At 51.2% G+C, this 17586-nt stretch overlaps 2 protein-coding genes across 4 annotated transcripts in view; one reads left to right on the top strand and one right to left on the bottom strand.

Annotated features, from left to right (window-relative positions):
- Nucleotides 1–7967, top strand: part of Rasl12 (RAS like family 12) — a 21550-nt gene extending 13583 nt beyond the window's left edge. For all 3 annotated transcript variants that reach the window (XM_087198976.1, XM_004855634.3, XM_004855633.3), the window contains 3 exons: nucleotides 2569–2642; nucleotides 3283–3473; nucleotides 5815–7967. In XM_087198976.1, the coding sequence (XP_087055102.1) occupies nucleotides 2569–2642; nucleotides 3283–3473; nucleotides 5815–6190 (641 nt within the window). In that variant the 3' untranslated portion in view covers nucleotides 6191–7967. The remainder of the gene's footprint in view (nucleotides 1–2568; nucleotides 2643–3282; nucleotides 3474–5814) is intronic.
- On the bottom strand, nucleotides 7923–17586 carry Slc51b (SLC51 subunit beta). The gene is made up of 4 exons (XM_087198977.1): nucleotides 17240–17586; nucleotides 10903–11084; nucleotides 9895–9985; nucleotides 7923–8298 (listed from the first exon to the last, which is right to left on the bottom strand). The coding sequence occupies exons 2-4, from the start codon at nucleotides 10997–10999 to the stop codon at nucleotides 8100–8102; spliced, it is 387 nt and encodes a 128-aa protein (XP_087055103.1). The 5' UTR covers nucleotides 11000–11084; nucleotides 17240–17586; the 3' UTR covers nucleotides 7923–8099.

Raw genomic sequence — 17586 nt, 5'->3', positions numbered from 1 at the left:
CCAGCAGCAGCCGGGACTGTGGGACCCAAGCCTGTCCTTCTGTGGAGAAAGCTGGGATTCGGGAGAGGCTGTGCCTCAGACACATGTTGGCAGACAGCTCTTTAGCCTTTTCCAGGGTCTCCCAAGAGCTTGGGGCCCCCTGAGGTGGAGATTTGAGCTTAGTTCCAGCTGGGGGCACAGTACAAGGCAACAACAGAGACTCTTCCCTGGGGTGCTGAGTTTGGGTTTTAGGGTTGTCCTTCAAAGAACAGCTCCTATTATCACCCATTTTTCAGGCAGAGAAACTGAGGCACAGAGAACTCAGTGATTTGCCTAAGACCACAGAGAGCCTCGGGTACAAAGGAAGATGAAGGACCGCTCTGTTTGTGTTCAGTAGGGGCAGCCTTATGTTACAGGGGCCCGGTCAGAGGTCCATGTAGCACTGTGCTCTCTGACCCTGTTTCCCCCTCTGGAAGGTGGGCCTGACAGCCCGAGCTCTGTCGCTGTCAGATCTGTGCCATGCTGTGGCTGTGACTGAGAGCTGACAGGAGCAGAGAGTTCTGTGCCTGTGCCGAGCCCCTGGGAGGAGACGAAGGTCCCCAGGGCCCTGCTCTTTCACAGCAGGTGGGGACGGTGCCAGCTTCACCCTCTCTTCTTTTCACTCTGGTCCAGTAAGGACATCCATACTCTGACCAGAACTTTTTTGGGTGCCTTTTAAAAAATGATTGTTACTGTAAATGACAGAGAAATGCTTTGGGACAGGGCTCTCCTCAACCTTAAGGTGCCCAGAATATCAGTGAGTTCTAGGGGTTAGGTAGTGTGGATATTTCAGGACTCCAGGGTGCCCTGTGTCAGGGAAGACTGGGTGCCTCTCGTCTCCCTTGCCGTCTGCTCAGAGCCAGGGGACCAGCTGATCCACCGAATGGTTGGGGAATGAGGGGTCCGGGTGGGAAGCCAGCCCCAAGTTCAAGTCCCTTCTACTCATAGGCTGCTGTGTGGCATGGGCAAGTGAAAGGCTGGTGGCTGCATGGCACAGAGGGGACCAAGGCTGGGCTGGGCGGGACTTCGCATCTGCAGGGGGGGAGCACCTAAAAGGGGTGCACGGGGCAGCGCTGGCAGGAGCATGAAGACAAATGTGAACGCGATGTCAGCATCTAGGGACAGCTCCTCTTGGGCCAAATATAGTTAAACATTTGGGGCATGTTTTCCATTTGATTTTTTTTTTTTTGGTCTTTGCGTAACAGCAGCTATTTATCCAAGTCCCCAAAGCAGGCTGGGGACGAGGCACTGTCTGTGATTCATGCTGGATGCTAAGGGCCCTGGAGTGTGTCCAGGCTGCCTGGCTCCTGGCAGTGCTCAGGGAAGTGTGTGGCTGTACCTTCAGCCTGGCTGCCGCCTCCAGGGGGGCTGAGAGCATCCCCATTCCTGGGGAGGTTTTCGGGGGGCCATGCCCCAGGTGGCACCCAGGGAAAGGTGTGTACGTGAGCTGGAGTCCCGGGGAAGACTGGGGGTGGGGAAACTCATTGCCAGTATGGCAGAGATGTCCCATCTGCATGCCTGACCGCTGACCTCTAGCTGCTTTCTGAAGTTTGAGGTCATAAGAAATGGAAAAAATAATACTAAAAAACGTGTGAAATCCAAATAAGGTCAGCAGTTCGGTTCATGGTAGAGTACCAGTGTGGATGTCTGGGTTTGGTACGTGCTAGGGTTATGTAAGGTATTAATGTTGGGGGCAGCTTAGGGAAACGTGCACGGGAACACTGCACTATTTAGTAAGTCATGAATCTGAATTTATTTCAAAAGAAAAAAATCAGCTAGGAGTGGGAGCCTGGCCTGTACACTTCGTTGCTCCCTGGGCCCCTCCCCTTTCCAGGTGGTGCCGGCCCCCTGTGCCCATCCAAGCCTCGCTCAGCTCTGGGAGATGGGGCTGTTAAAGTGCAGGCCAGGAACAAGCACTCAGCGCAGCACCTGGCACAGAGGAAAGCTTGGAAACTGTTGGCCACCATTGTGCCCATTTTAAGATGATTTCAGAGTCCCCTGAGAACTGAACTGACTTGGCCCAAGTACACAGCTAAAAAGTCGCTAAAGTTGGCTTTGGTTCCACATCTACAGTTTAAAACTCTTCTGCTGTTAGAAGGACAAGGATTATTTGTAAAACCCTCTTGGAGCTTCTGTTTGGGGTCTGAGAGCCCTGCATTCACAATGTCATGTGCTTCTCATTTCCCTCATCTCTGCTCCCACTGGGGCAGAAGTGTCCTTGGGACTGTCCCGTGGGCTGGGTACTGGTGTAGGAAGGGCAGACAGTGGAGAGGCTTGGGGTTTGAGGAGGAAGGGCTGGCAGGGCCACTCCTGAGCCTGTGCTGCTAGCTGGGTCCCTTCTGGCCTGTCCCAAGGGACGGCCTGTGATGCTCAGCCCAGCAGGTGAAGCAGTGCCTGTTTGGTGAGAGTTCTTCTGCATCCAGCTCAGCTGAGGCCGTAGCAGCTCCTGGGACCCCTCCAATCTGCATGGGGATCCAGCTGAGACTCAGACCCAGCTCCCTGTCGAGCGGCCCACCCTGTCCCTCACCTGGCTGACTGTCTGTGTTGCAGAGGACACCTACAGCTCTGAGGAGACCGTGGACCACCAGCCCGTCCACCTGAGGGTCATGGACACTGCAGACCCGGTAGGTAACCTTACCCAATCCCCTTGGAGAGCAGGGAGTTAGGATCCCTTGAAGAGTCCGACTTGTTGCATGATCCTAAGTGAGGCACCGACTTCCTGAGCCCAACTCCTTCATTTGCTGAATGAGCAGGATGGGATTGGGCCGGGGGAGTTGCTAGTGCCAGCTCTGGGCCCCTGTGTGGTGGAGCTGTTCGTTTGTGCACACAGGCAGACAGGTGCACACTTTTTTACACAAATGCTCCTGGTGAGAGCCCCTTGGCCATCTCCCCCACGTCCTCACCACCCCCCTTGCCAAGGCCAGATGCCAGTTATTCTCAGAAGCCAAGGGGGCAGCATGAACTTGACCCGGAGTTAGCAGTGCCCAGAGACAACAGGGCCCTGTAGGAGCTGTGCCAAGTCCTTGGCTCTGTGCCCGAGCAGCCAAGGTCTCCAAGTCTCTGGCTGGGCGGGGGTCACCAGACAATGTCTCCTTTCACACCGAGCCAAGTCCACGCTCAAGTGCTCCTTTGAAAAGGGCTCGGGTGGGGAACAATATACAGAGACCTGGTGTGGGGAAGCAGGAGGGATGGCTCAGGTGAAGGTCTTTATCCCGCTGCCCATGACCTCGCGTGCCCCTGGGTGGACTTGTCCCTCTCGCCCAGGACACCCCCAGGAACTGTGAGCGCTACCTGAACTGGGCCCACGCCTTCCTGGTGGTCTACAGCGTGGACAGCCGCCAGAGCTTCGAGGGCAGCAGCAGCTACCTGGAGCTGCTCGCCCTGCATGCCAAGGAGACACAGCGCAGCTACCCAGCCCTCCTGCTGGGTAACAAGCTGGACATGGCCCAGTACAGGTGAGTGTGCGGTGAGTCTCTGCGGGATTAGTTACCTGCTGTGAGGACAGTCGCACGTGGGTAAAGGTAAAGGGATGGTGTTGGGAGCATAATGTGCGCCTTGGGCTTCCCAGCAGCCAGGGACTGGACCCCAAATGTCAGAACAGAAGCCACACCCCCCATCCTCATGGGTCTCTATGGTTTCTCTCACCTCGCCCTTTCTTTCCTGAGCCAGTGTGACCTTCTGGTCCCACCCCAGCAGCTGACTGGTTCTGTGCCCAGTTCCATTCCAGGGCCAGGCTCTGAGGGGCCCTCAGGTCAGTGGCTGCTCTGGTCCAGCCAGCTCTGCCCCACCCCACTGCGGCCCCCCAGGCTGTGGTGAGGGCAGCTCCTCTTAGACAGGCTGGACTTGAGCCAGAGGTCGGGACCAGGCCAGAGGGTGGTTGACCACAGAGTCTACAGCCATGTTTACTTGGCCGGCACAGTGTTTGACAAGCCAGGAACTGGAATGTTTTGGGGTGGGGCCTGCTTCCTCCCCAGGACCACAGCCTCACTGCTCCCTGAGGTTTCCCTCCAACCTCTCCTCACATTCTCATCACCTCCTGGCCCTGAGGCAGTCGACTGGGATGCCACTCTAGCTGAGTTATCCCACTGGACTCTCCCTGGAAGCCACTGTCCACCCCCCGACATCTACCCAGCCCTCCCCCTCGAGCTGCTCACTCCTGCTTTCCCAGGCCCCAGAGGCCCAGCGACTGGTGGGGACCTTTTGTGTAGGACAGGTTGGGTGGGCAGTGGGAGAAGGGAGTTGTGGCTTCCTGAAGGGGGGCTACTTTCAGGGGCCCAGAAGAACGACATCTCAGGGAGCAAGGGGAGTTGGTGATGCTAACACGACTGTGGGGTCTGAGGAATTGCAGGGCCCAGAAGAGGGAGGGGTCAGAAGACCTGATTGTGAATAGGGCGGTTTTCAGTATGGGGAGTTAACCTGCAGATCACTGTTCTTTGTCAAAGAGATTGCCTCAAAATGCTTTGGGAGCAACTGACCAAGAATATAGGGGTTGAGTGAGGCGGTGGCGTTAGTTCCCTAGGGATAAGTCGTGACAGTTCACGCACCCCTCCTTTCTTGGGTCACATCGCAGCATTAGTGGATCAGGACCCGATGGGCCCACTGGATGTTCTAGCTGCCCTGAGGTGGAGGCTCCCATGATTGTCTTGCAGCTACAAGGTGGAAATGGGTTTAGAGCAGTGGTTCTCGAGCCCAGGCTGCCACAGTAGGAAAAAGTACAGTGCCTGTCATCCGTTACACACAGGCTTGAGTCTCTGAAAATTCATTAGTCACATCCTGCGAGGACAGAGTTCAGGTTCAAGCTCGTTATGACGGCAGATCCACCAACTTCCCTTCCCAGAGGGCCTCCCCAGGGAGTGGTGAGCGCAGTCCATACACAGCACCGGGTGTGTATATGGGGAGGTTAGATGCTCTGCCCCTGACTTGTGGGTCTCATCACCTGCTCCCTCTGTTGCTCCTCCTACTGGTGGGCAATGCCCATTCCCACCAGGGCCCACCCTGGGGACTTCTGTCATCTCCTGGGCTTTGCCATTGTCCCTGGAAATGGCGGGTGGGGCAGTCCAGCAGCTTTGACTTTGGCCTCCAGACTTCAGGGACCCCAACTCCTCCCTCCTAAGAGCCAGTCTGCTCTTTCCCCCTACCTCCATTCCATGGCATTTCAGTCAGAAGCTTCTAGAACCTTCCCAACCTCAGATGTTCCATCCTGTCATCACAGGAAGTGGCACAGGACGAGGCGGGGAGAGGCATTGCCTCCTCTCTTTGTGTGTTCCTGCTTATGTGAAATGTCATTACCCCTGCTCTCCCTATCCCTCCCCTGGGCAGGAAGACATATGTTTCCACAAGTCCCAAGAGCTCTGCCAGTCACAGTCTTCTTGAATCACCTCTGGTCCATTCAGCTGCCTTTCTCAAACCAGGGCTGGGATGGCTCATCTCCCGATCGAGGGTCCTGTGCTGGAGTAGAGAGAGGAGGCTGGGCATGGCCTTCTTCTGGTCACAGGCAGGTCTATCTGGGGGACTTTGGCCAGCTCTCCACTAACCTTCGTCCTCCGTTTATCAGCCACTGTGCATTGAGCACTGACCTGAACCAGGTACTGTGCTAAGCACTCAGTACCACTTGTTTTTCTTAATCCTGACAACCCCAAGAGGTTTGGCATGATCCCATTGTGCTGATGAGAAAATGGCTCAGGAGGTTGAAGATGCAGGCAGCCCCAGCCAGGAGGCGGGGACTGAGGCAGGACCTGCCCCGCCTGGCCTGGAGTGGCCCCCTCCTGACTCACTGCTTCGCCTGTTTCCTACCAGGCAGGTCACCAAGGCCGAGGGTGCGGCTCTGGCTAGCAGGTTCGGGTGCCTGTTCTTCGAGGTCTCCGCCTGCCTGGACTTTGAGCATGTGCAGCATGTGTTCCATGAGGCGGTGCGGGAGGCGAGGCGGGAGCTGGAGAGGAGCCCCCTGGCCCGGCCCCTCTTCATCTCCGAGGACAGGCCCCCCACGCACCAGGCGCCGCTTACCGCCCGGCACGGGCTGGCCAGCTGCACCTTCAACACGCTGTCCACTGTCAGCCTGAAGGAGATGCCTGCTGTGGCCCAGGCCAAGCTGGTCACTGTGAAATCATCCCGCGCCCAGAGCAAGCGCAAGGCACCCACCCTCACCCTCCTGAAGGGCTTCAAGATTTTCTGAGGCCTCCTCTTTGGCAGTACCTGGGTTGGCCAGTGGGTATAGCTGTGGGACCAGGCTGGCTTGCGATGGCAGACTTTCCTGCTGATGGCCTCATGGCCCTCGCCCCCTGATGGACAGCTGAACCTGCCTCCAGCACCAAGCAGTGTTCCCACACTGAGCCAGATTGACAGGCTGGGATGCTACTGTTATAACCATCAGATCTTTGTCTCCATGGTAACCACTGCATCTAGGACCCTGGAGGGAAACAGCCATTGCTACAGCCCAGAAATCTGGGGTTTGCCCTAGCAGGAAAAAACTGGTATCCACTCTGCTGCTGTGATCCCTGCTGCTCCAGCTAAGGCCAGGATAGCTGTGACCCATGGTGGATGGACAACTCCCAGAGGCCTGCAGGAGGGCTTGGCATCACCTGGCGTGAGGCAGAGGCAGTGCAGCTGCTTAGAAGTTGGAGCCTGGCCCTCTTGTCCTCTTCTGACCTCACAGGAGCCCCAGGCAACAACCCTAGTGTATCCAGGAAAGATCCACTTAAAATAATCCTATGGGAAAGCTGGAGAGGGCCAGGGGTCCCAGGCAGAGGTATTTCCAGTGCTTTGCCTTTCAGGGAGGGGAGAAGGGCACCTCCAATGGGCTTTTACCAGGATTCAGGGTCCTCTGTCCCCTCTTTGTTAAGGGCTCCATCTGCAGACCCTCAGGACCAGCCTCAAGTTTAATGGCTGAGGCTGCAGAACACAGTTGTCCTCCCCAGTGACACTTCCTGGGCCCTAATCAGCCCAAAGCAGGGGCAGATGCCACCTGCCAGCCACCAATGGCCCACCCATTCGTAGGTAGAAACGGTGTAGTCTGTATTGTGGTTTGGCAGGACTCATGACCTTCAGCAACAGATTTGAGCTTTCAAAGCCCACTGTTTTTAAAAAAAAAGCACTGGGGATCGGACCCAGGGCCTTCAGAGTGAGGTACATACTCAGCTTTTTTTTTTTTTTGGTACCAGGAATCAAACTCAGGACCTTGTGCTTTCGAGGCAGGTGGCAGAACCACTGAGCTAAATCCCTGGCCCATCAGCTCTTATTTTGAGACAGAGCCTTGCTAATTCACTGTTGTCCAGGCTGGGGTCAACCTTGGGATTCTCCTGCCTCATCCTCCTAGAGTGCTGAAATTACAGGTGTGCTCCACCATGCCCAGGTCAAAGCCCACTTTTGTGAGATAGAACCTAAAGTATTTTGGGTTAATAGGGCAAATTTTTGCATAAATTCTATGGTGTTGCCATTTAATAGCTTATGCCACAACAACACGGCTCAGAGCTCAGGTTACTCCCCGGGGATCCCCCTGTTGGCAGGAGAAGGCTTCAGAACTGCTTCAGAGGGTGCAGTTGTCTTCCAGCTCTGTTTACCATGAACCCCCAGCACATAAGCAGGCACAGGAGGGGCCTCTGGCTCGAAGAAGGGCTGGGAAGGGGATTCTGACCCCAAAATCCTGCTTCCTCCCATCTCAGCGAACAGTTGCAGAGCTTGGACTCAAACACCTCTAATCCGGCCTTCAGTCCCATTTTATAGAGGGAGAAGCTGAGGCCAGAGGGAGGCCCTGAACCACTCCAGACCCCTTGCTGAGGGTCCCCACCAGGCTTCCCCTGGGCTGCTAGGGATTTTGCACTTTGCTTCAAGCCACGTGTGTGCGTGCGTGTCTGTGTATGTGTGTGTGTGTTTCACCACCATTTGAACAAGCTATGCAATCTAACTGCCCACTTCCAAGAGCATTTTAATAAAAGATTTTTTAAATAATGGAAGTTTTGTTTGATTGCAGTTCATTCATTGAATCTGCTGATAAAAACAGGTTGCCTGGAGGCGACTGCAAGCCCTGAGAGGCTGCCGGTGACAGCAGAGCCCCACTGTGAGCAGCGACTTGGGTGGGGCCTGCTCTAGCTCTCGGTTTCTGAGGGGAAGGGAAGAACTACTGGGACGTATTGCTGTTTTAATCCAGTGCTCAGGGGGGGCAGGGCTGGCTTTTCAGTGAGCAGAGTCTCTCCTAGGCTGTTCAGGCTGCCGTCTCTGGTTTTGCCCTCATTCAGATGCAGGACTTCAGGTGTTTCCTTTTCTTGTGGCTGCAGCTTTCGATTTCTGGGAGGATGGGAAACACTGATCAGCAGTACCTTGGGGCTGGGGAGCCCTGGGTCTACCCATGGGTTAGGGTGTGGGAGGGTCCTGCACTGTCAGGGAGCTGCTGGGGTGGGGAGTGGGGATGTTCAGTGCCCCTTCAACAGTAACAGCTCACACCTGCACAGGTGAGGTTTCACCAAATCTCAGTGTTTACGGTCACACCCCTTCCCTTACAGATGAGGAGATGTGGTTTAAAGAGGCTAAAGAAGCCAGGCCTGGTGGTGTAGGCCTGTAATCCCAGCTGAGGCAGGAGGATCACAAGTTCAAGCCCACCCCGGGTAACTTAGCAAGTACCTTGGCTCAAAATAACTATTTGGCTGCTGCTGCCACTGCCGCCTCCTGTCTGCCCTGCCATGGACTGTTTCTCCTCTGTGATGCCCCTCTGCTATGCCACCCTGCCTTGGAGCCAGCCAACTATGGACTGAAACCTCTGCAGACTGAGTTACAATAAACTTTTCCTCCTTAAAAAAAAAAACTATTATAAGGGCTCAGGATATAGCTATGGCAAAGGCTGTAGTTTAAATCCTCAGTATCAAAAAAAAAAAAAAAAAAAAGCCACAGAAGCACATATGTGAGTTATACATTAAGTCCCCCCACTGTAAGTCCTGTGTTCTTTGCACCAACCATACTGTCCCTGGCCCCAGGGCTGTCATCCTACTAAGTACAGGTCCTTGTCCTGCACTCACCTCCCAGCTGTTGCAGGAAATTCCTAGCCTGTCTGCTCACAGTGCCACCCCAGCCTCCCACTGCACCAGCCACATGTGAGAACCCCCTGTCCCATGCACCGCCCCTTTCCTCAACCTCCTCTTCCTTGCAGTAACTCCCACCCATCTGTCTTCTCTCCGAGTTAGTTTTATTTTTAATTTTTTTTCCAGTACCGGGGATTGAACTCAGGACCTGTGCTTGCAAGGCAGGTGCGGTGCCACTGAGCTAAATCCCCAGCCCTTGAGTTGGCTTTATTCAAGGTGCCCCAGCCTTCCTGGCCACAAGGGAGGGACCTAGCTGTGCTGAGAGACTCCCCACCCTGTGGGTCACAAGGGCGTGGCCAGTGTCACAAGGGCGTGGCCAGTGTCCCCTGTTCTTGAGGATAGTGCCTTGCCTCTTGAGTTCACTTTGAGATGGGGCTTCCTGACAGGTGAAGGGCAAAGCTACCTTCTGCTTTTTTTCCCTCTAGTACTGGGGGTGGAACCCAGGGCCTTCACACTAAGCTATGTCCCCAACCATTTTTATTTTTTATTTTGAGACAGGTCTCACTAAATTGCTTAGGTTGGGCTCAAATTTGGGATCCTCCTGCCTCAGCCTCTCAGAGTGTTGGGATTACAGGCAAGTGCCATCATGCCAACTTCAAAGCCACCTTCTTAATGGCTACACTCACTCCTGCTTGCCTGCCAGAGCCAGGAGGTGGTAATCAGGGACAGTTGCAGGTTTTAGAACAGCTTTGGGTTCTCAAAGGAGCCAGAAGGCTCCTTTGCTGTGCAGAAGGCTGGTGCCCTCCCTAGATTTCCCTCTGGGAGGCAAGGCAGGTCCCCTCCAGAGACCCCCAGCCCTGCTCCTCACCTGTTTGCCTGGATGCTCCTGACCAGGAGGAACATGCTCAAGACCACCACCATGACTGTCAGGACGAGGATGGAGTAATTCCAAGCAGATGCTGAGGAGGGACACACAGGACAGGGTCTTGAGGATAGGACGGGCGTCCCTCTGGCCCTCAAGAAATGGCCAGGGCTGGGGCTCAGACCCAGGTCCCAGCATTGGTTGTGCCCTGCTGTGCAGACAAGCTCTGGCCCTGGGGACTCTTGGGGAAGACGCAGTCTGCTTTGGGGGAGGCAGCACTGTAGCTGGATAATAGCTGTGAAAGTGGCCGAGGGGCCAGCAGGTGGGCCAAGATTAATTTTGCAATCTTCAATTTTATCTCCCTGTGTAGCACAAGGAAGAGGAAGGAGGGAGGGAGGGGAGGAAGGAGTGACAGACTGGGTTCAGGAACTGTGCAGCTGAAAGAGAAGGTGGCCCGTCTGAAGGTGGGGCCTCAGAGCACCGAAGGCTCAGGGCTCTGCGTGGCTCTTCTTCAGCCAGGAATGTTCTCCCCCAGATCTACAAGGCTGAGTCCTTCCCTTCTGCCGAGTCTTTATTAAAATGTCCTCTTCTAACTGAGTCCTCCCTCGCCCTTGCCTACTGTACACTTCCTGTCTCTTCTGCATGTAATTTTCTTCTTACTGCATATCATCTATGTACTGTGGGTGTTCGTTGTTTACCTTATTTTCCATCTCTCCAGACAGGTGCCCCGTGACGGGGAGATGTTCGTGTTTTATTCACTGCTGTAGCCTTAGTGCCAGAACAGCACACAGTAAGAGCTTACTAAGTACAGCCAGATGACTGGGTGACTGGGTGAGTGGCCATGGCCCACAACAAGAGACTGCAGTGCAACTGAGGCCTGCCTTGCAGGAAATGTGCCATTTAATGGGGTGCAGGACACTGCGCCAGGGCGTCACTGAATCCTGCTCTTTGTGTTGAGCCCCCCTGCCCCACCCCATGCCACCCCACCTCTGCCACCTGCCCCTTGCCACTTACCGTCTTCTACACGGAAAAACCAAATCATTTCCTCCAGCAGCTCCTGGGGCACTGGGGTGCCAGCTGGGGCTCCGATGGCCTCCTTGTTCTGGTCCATGCCCTATTCCTTAGGTCCCCTTGGTCCCAGCTGCTTCCCTGGGGTTCTAGGAGCTGAGCCCTGAGCAGATAAGCCCTGAAGATCCCTGCAAACAAAGCAGAAAGCATCACTGGCCATTGCTGGCCAGGCTGACCCCTCCTTGTCCCGCCATGCCTGAAGCCAGCTTGCCAAGGTCTTAGGACCAAAACAACCTGAACTCAGGAGAAGATAGGGCCTGGAGAGGCAGGGACCCTAGAAGGGGGAGTGGCTGAATCTTGATTAAAATTCATCATCACATGTGTGGGGAGGGGTCTGATAGAGGAGTGAAGAGGACCGAGCCGGTGACAGGCTGTGGGATTCTTGGAGCGGACATCCCTGGCGCTGGCCTGCCCACCCGCACCTCCACCCCCGGCCCTTCGGGGCTGGAGGTAGCCAATCATGGGATTCTGCCTGACCACATGACAAAGGCCGGGCCTAGCACAGGCTCAGTTTTGGAGATCTGCACACCTGAGACCCAGAGCTGGGAAGAGAGGGAGGCGCCCAAGGAAGCAGGTGCAGCCCGGGGTGGTAAGTGCTGCACAGATTGTCAGAGTTGGTTTCTGTTGTTTGGAAGGGAGGGACCTGATCTCATGCTCCTTGGATAAATTTCTTAATTTGAATCTGTTTGGTCGGTGCAAAATAAAGCAGGTTGAGCTGTGTTGACCAGACCTCAGTGTCAAAATGGCCCGAAATTTGACCTCTTCTTGTTCTACCTTTCCATTACTACTTAACTAAAAATTTCTAGTATCCGTATTTAAAGAAAAGGTAGCTGGATGTGTTGGCATATGCTCAGAATCCCAGCACTTGGAAGGCTGAGGCAGGAAGATCACCACAAGTTTGAGGCCAGCCTGGCTGTACAGTGAGTTCAAGGCCAGCCTGAACTATTTAGCAAGAACTTGTCTCAAAAAAAAAGGTGAGATTAATTTTGACAACATCATTTGTTGAAGCCAATATATCCAAAATATCATTTCAATGTATGAGAAGTTTTACATTTTGGGGGTCCAAGTCTTTGAAATTGGGTGTAAATTGAACACTTAGGGCCTATCCCAATTTCTACTAGTCACATTTCGAGCGCTTTGTAGCCACATGGGGCTGGCTAGTGGCTGTTTACTGGATGCACTTGAAGGATGTGAAAGGGAACCCAGGAACTGCTCCCTGCCTGCCTCTGCCTCTGCCTTTGGGTGACTGTGTCTCCCCTGGGAATCCCTAGGTTCCTTGAAGAATAAAAGAGGAAATAAAGATGGAGGCAGAAATCGATGAAGTGAAGGGGGAAAGTAGAGAAGATGAACAAATCCAAAAGCTAGGTTTGTGGGCCAGGGATTTAGCTCAGTGGTTCGGGCACCTGCCTCACAAGCACAAGGTCCCAGGTTTGATCCCTGGTACTGAAAAAAAGAAAAAAAAAGCTAGGTTTTTGATTTATTTTGTGGTACTGGAGATTGAACCTAATGCCTTCTTTGCGCTGAGCAACAGCCCAGCTCTTTTTATTTTGAGATAGGATTTCAAAAAGTTGCTAAGTTGTCGGTTATCTTCATATCAATCACATTCACTGAAATCCCAATCAAAATGGATTTTTTGAGCTGGGAATTTAACTCAGTGGCACCATGCCTGCCTCACAACCACAAGGTCCTGAGTTTGATCCCTGATACCAAAATAAAGTGGATTTTTTGAGAACCTTGATTAACTTATTCTAAGTTATGTAGAGAAATAAACAGTTGCAATTAGTCAAGTCCACCTTGTGGGGTGAAGAGACTAGTCATAGAAAATACAGTATTGGCACACAAGTTGTGATTTTGATACAAGACCCCTAGGTGGAAGGATCCGAATAGAAATTAGAGCCTCCCTTTGTACACATGGGCGCTTGATACACAATAAAGGCAGCTCTACCACTAGTAGGAAAAGGAGGAATTATGTAGTAGACAGGGTAGAAGAGACCAGCTCACTGTACAGAGAAAAGTAAGTATGGATGCATGCTTTCATGAGGAAAAGCCTCCTGAATGTTAGAGGAAAATCTAAAGGTAATAGAAGAGAGTAGAACTTCCTATACAAGACCATGCAAATTCAAGTCATTTGGTAACGGCAAAATTTATTAATTTGCATAAAACATGGATATCCGTTCTTGAATAAAATAATAACACACTTTCAATTGGGATTATAGGCTTGCCATGGTTAAAATCAAGGTGGGATTGAAAGCTAGAATATAAGTGATTTTTGCAAATCAATAACGAAAGCACAGAACCCCATTAGAGGAATAGAGTGAGAATACATGTGGGTTGTTTACAAAGTTAAGAAGCCCAAAAGGCTGGCAAGCATAAGAAGGAATGGTCCAACTCTTTGGTTATCAGAAGAAGGAAAAGTGAAACTAAAAGGAGGTACCACTGGACATCTGTTAGAGATGGGCGTAATTTGAAAGTTGGATGATGCCACCTTTTGGGGCCTCTAGGGCTGTAGCCTTGGGTACTGATAGAGGGGGTGGCACCAGGAAGCCACCTAATGAGCAAATGACTCAAATCAGAAGTACACGCCCCATGACACAGCAGTCCTCCTGAGAATATGTAATAAAGAAAGTATCCTGAGACGGACAGACCATACCACTGTGAAAATTCAAAACATATGCACCAAAACAGCAGCATGGACCCTTGACTTACAAACTCAATTTGTTCCCGAGGGCTGGTTGTAACTCAAGTTGTCATTTGCCTTCAGAGTCTCTCTCCTGTATAATTTTGGGCCACGCTTTCTTCCAGGCAGATCTCAGTGTCCTTAGAGAGACATTGGCCCAGGATTTCTCAATTAACCTCACACAGGAAAGGATGTTGTACTGTTCCTTCCAGAACTCTTTTTTTTTTTTTTTTTTTTGGTACCAGGAATCGAACTTGGGTCCTTGTGCCTGCGCAGCAGGCCCTTCCAGAACTCTTTAAAGGTTAAATCTGTTTCTGAGACCATCTGGAAGCACAAGTGGCTGGCATTCAGGTCATAACTGAAGACTTTGGTCGTAAGTTAAAACTAAAATTCCAGTCATAACCCAAGTTGTTCCTATGTCAGGCTGGTCATAACTTGAGGATCCACTATATTTTACAAGAATCCATTTTGATTTTATTCGATTAATTATCGATTGTGAACCTGGGAATTGAACCCAGAGCCTTTGCCCTTAGCTACCTTCCCAAGTGTCAGGCCTGGCCCAAACAAATGGGACAAAGCAAACAGGCTGCTTTTCGCGAACAACAGCAGCTTCTCAGTAAATAGGGCAAATGGACTCAAAACGAAGTATACAACCCCTCTGGCACCGAGAAGTCTGGTGACTGTCTACACACCTCAGCAGACTGTCCTTGGGCATCCAAGTCATAAACATTTCACCCCGAGTTCCTTAGCCCCTTCAATACCATGTAAGCCTAATTTCTTTTCCAGGTAGTTGCTGATATCTCTCTCCTGATATTAGCTCATCCACTCATGGATGAAATCTCTCCCAGCTGGCTGCTGCTCTCTCTCTCTCTCCCAGTGTCAGCCCATCCACAGGTGGATGTGGTAAACTCGGCTTTTCCCAGCTAGCTCTTACAATCTCCTGAATTTAGTTCCTGTTCAGTGGAATACACTTTTCTTTTAAAGCCTATTTTGATAAGTGGATTCTTTATAACACCAAGCCCATTTATTTTTTATTTGAGACAGGGCCTGGCGAAGTCACTAAGTTGCCCAGGCTGAGCTTAAACTCATGACCCTCCTGCCTCAGGCTCCCAGAGTGCTGGGATTACTGACTCTCTGTATCAGGCTCAGTTTAAGAAAACATTTTTTAAAAGGACATATATTAAACATATTAGGATAGTTGTCTCTAGGAGAGGAGGAAAACATGAACAGGAGATGGTGCTGAAAGTAACTAAGGAAATAAAACAGTACCAGGCATGGTGGTACACACCTGTAACTTCTGCCCTGTAGGAGGCTGAGCCAGGAGAATTGAAAATATGAGCCCAAACTGGGTAACTTAGTGAAACTGTCTCAAAAATAAAAGCTAAAAACAAGCTGGGGATGTAGATCAATATGAAGGCCTTGGGCTCGATCCCCAGTATTGAAAAAAAAAAAAAAGAAAGAAAAAGAAAAGAAGTAATACAGACTAATGTGTGCAAGGACCCGGGTTGAATTTCTAACACAACAAAAATAAAACGGCACCACCTGCTGCGCAAGCACAAGGACCCGAGTTCGATCCCCAATACCAAAAAATTAAAAAAAATAAAACAGCAAAGAGTGTGGAATCAACCCATCATGAAAACATGCTCTGGGCATTAATAAAAAAGGTAAGCAGAATGAGGTGATTTCAAGTCCCAGAGCCCAACAATCTCAGCCTGAAACAGCCTCTGGAGAGTCACCCAACTCAAACAATGGGATACTAAACATGCAAGATGAGAGAAAGGATCAACAGAAGGACTAGACTTATACTTGAGCTCTCTCAGCACTAATTGTGCTGAGAAAATGGAAGAAACATTGACTGGTTTTAGGGAAATACTCGGACATGCATATAAAACTGGGGGGATGCTGTCTGCCTCGCAAGCACAAGGTTCCGAGTTCGATCCCCGGTACCAAAAAAAAAAACAAACCAGGTGGAACTTTTTAATTCATGAATGAGCATTCCTGTGTCCAACTGGAGATGGAAGTCTGAGAGAAAGAAAGACATTTTTTTTTTTTTGGTACCAGGGATCAAACTCAGGACCTTGCGTTTGCGAGGCAGGTGCTGGAACCACTGAGCTAAATCCTCAGCCCAAGAAAGACATTTTTTTAGACTTTGGAGGGCTCAGATGTCTCCTTCCTACTTCCTTCTATGAGAGCAGTGATGGGAGGGCTGAGAGATGGGGTCTTGGGTTCCTGCTCCTGCTGACTGTTGAGTGCCTTGTCTGGAGGATCTGACAGTCTGTCCAATTGCAATTCCTGGATTAATTAGTAACAAACGATAGAAATGCTCTCCAAAAGTATAGCTTTAATGCCTGGATTAATTAGTAACACAGCCACAGCCTTACCCCAAGTACATCCCCCAGCCTGCACACCCTGGGAGGAGAACAGAGGGCAAGGTACTGAACACTGTCTCTCTAGGTACTCGTGATATTCATGTCCACCTTGTTCAGATTTCTTGTGAGTATGCACTACATTCATAAAAACAACACATGTGCTTTTTTTCCTGTTTTGGCAGTGCTGAGGATCGAACCTAGGGCCTGGCACACTCTAGGCAAGTGCTCTGCCACTGAGCTGCACCCCCAGCCCATACAGTTTTCATGGATATATATTTTGTCCATGTGTACGCATTTTCAATGTGTGCATATATTGTGCACTTTTTTTGAAACAACCCAAATTTTGGATATTTTTTAAATAGAACTAATTTAAAAAGTGTACAAAGATGCATAGCTCAGCGGTCCAGCACTTGCCTAGCATGCATGGGGCCCTGGCTTGATCTCCAGAACCCCAAAAACTGTCCACAAGCACAAGGTCCTGAGTTCAATCCCCACTACGAAAACCAAAAGTATCCACAATAGGATATGCATTTTAAATATGTATAAAAATGGTGGGTTTTTTTTCTTTTTTCTCTTAGGGTCTTTTTTTTTTTTGTATAACCTTTTATTGGTACATTTTAGGTGTACAATATAATGACATTCATCATTGGAGATATGCACCTTTACATACTCTCTTGGTTCTTATTTTTTCCCCCTTCCCCTGCCCTCCCTTCAACCCCTCTATCCCTCCCAATTTACAAAGACTTTGTTTTTATTTTTTCATTTTCTCATATTAATTCCATTCCCTTATTTCCTTTCCCCTACCCCTCCCACTTCCCCTTCCCTTTTGCCCCTTTTCTTCCTATTGTATAAAAGTGTTATAATATGCACATACCAACAACGACAAAACAAAATGGCAGGGTGGCTGCAAACCCAAACTCTCCCCAACTATTAGATACCACAGAAGGAAGGGATATATTTTGTCCCAGCGCTTAGCCAATTTGCTTCTAGAGCAAGCATCACTTTATCATCCTTTACTATTAAACTAAATTTCATGCTTTCTTTGGATTCCATTAGTTTTCCCATTAATGTCCTTTCCCTGTTCCAGGGTCCCATCCAGAGCAGTTCCCACTGCATGTAGCTGCTCTGATCTTTCTGGGTGATCCCTGCACTTGAAACAGGGCTCAGCCATCAGCCCCTGGCTATGATCTCTGCCCAGCCCAGGCCACCATTCCCGGGGCAGGTGGAGAGTGCTCACCCAGACCCTGTGCTCTGGGGCCTCCAGCTGCTCTTGGGTGCAGCACTGATTTCCGTTGTTCTCTTCCTCCTCCCCAGCGGAGCACAGGATGCACAGGATGATGGTCTTCGTTCCTGAGCTCTCTCCAGGAAAGTGCAGCTGCAGCCCGGAGGACCGTGCCTGTGCCTGTGTCTGGAGTCTGCAACAGCTGAGCCAGTAGAGTAGCTCTGCCCTCAGCACATACCCAGGCCTGCAGCCTTCTCTGCCACAGGGTGACTGACCTCTTGAATGAGTGGCCTCGGGGCAAACAGGCTCTGCCTGACCTTCATGGTCTGAAGTCACCAGTGTTGTTGAGTGCCCGGTCAGTG

The sequence above is a fragment of the Heterocephalus glaber genome, unplaced genomic scaffold, assembly GCF_053883595.1.
Source record: "Heterocephalus glaber isolate CG9 unplaced genomic scaffold, H.glaber_assembly_v1.0 deba00001689, whole genome shotgun sequence".
Classification (NCBI taxonomy): Eukaryota; Metazoa; Chordata; class Mammalia; order Rodentia; family Bathyergidae; genus Heterocephalus; species Heterocephalus glaber.
The sequence above is the reverse complement of the archived record's forward strand: the minus strand, read 5'-3'. Positions and strand labels throughout refer to the sequence as shown.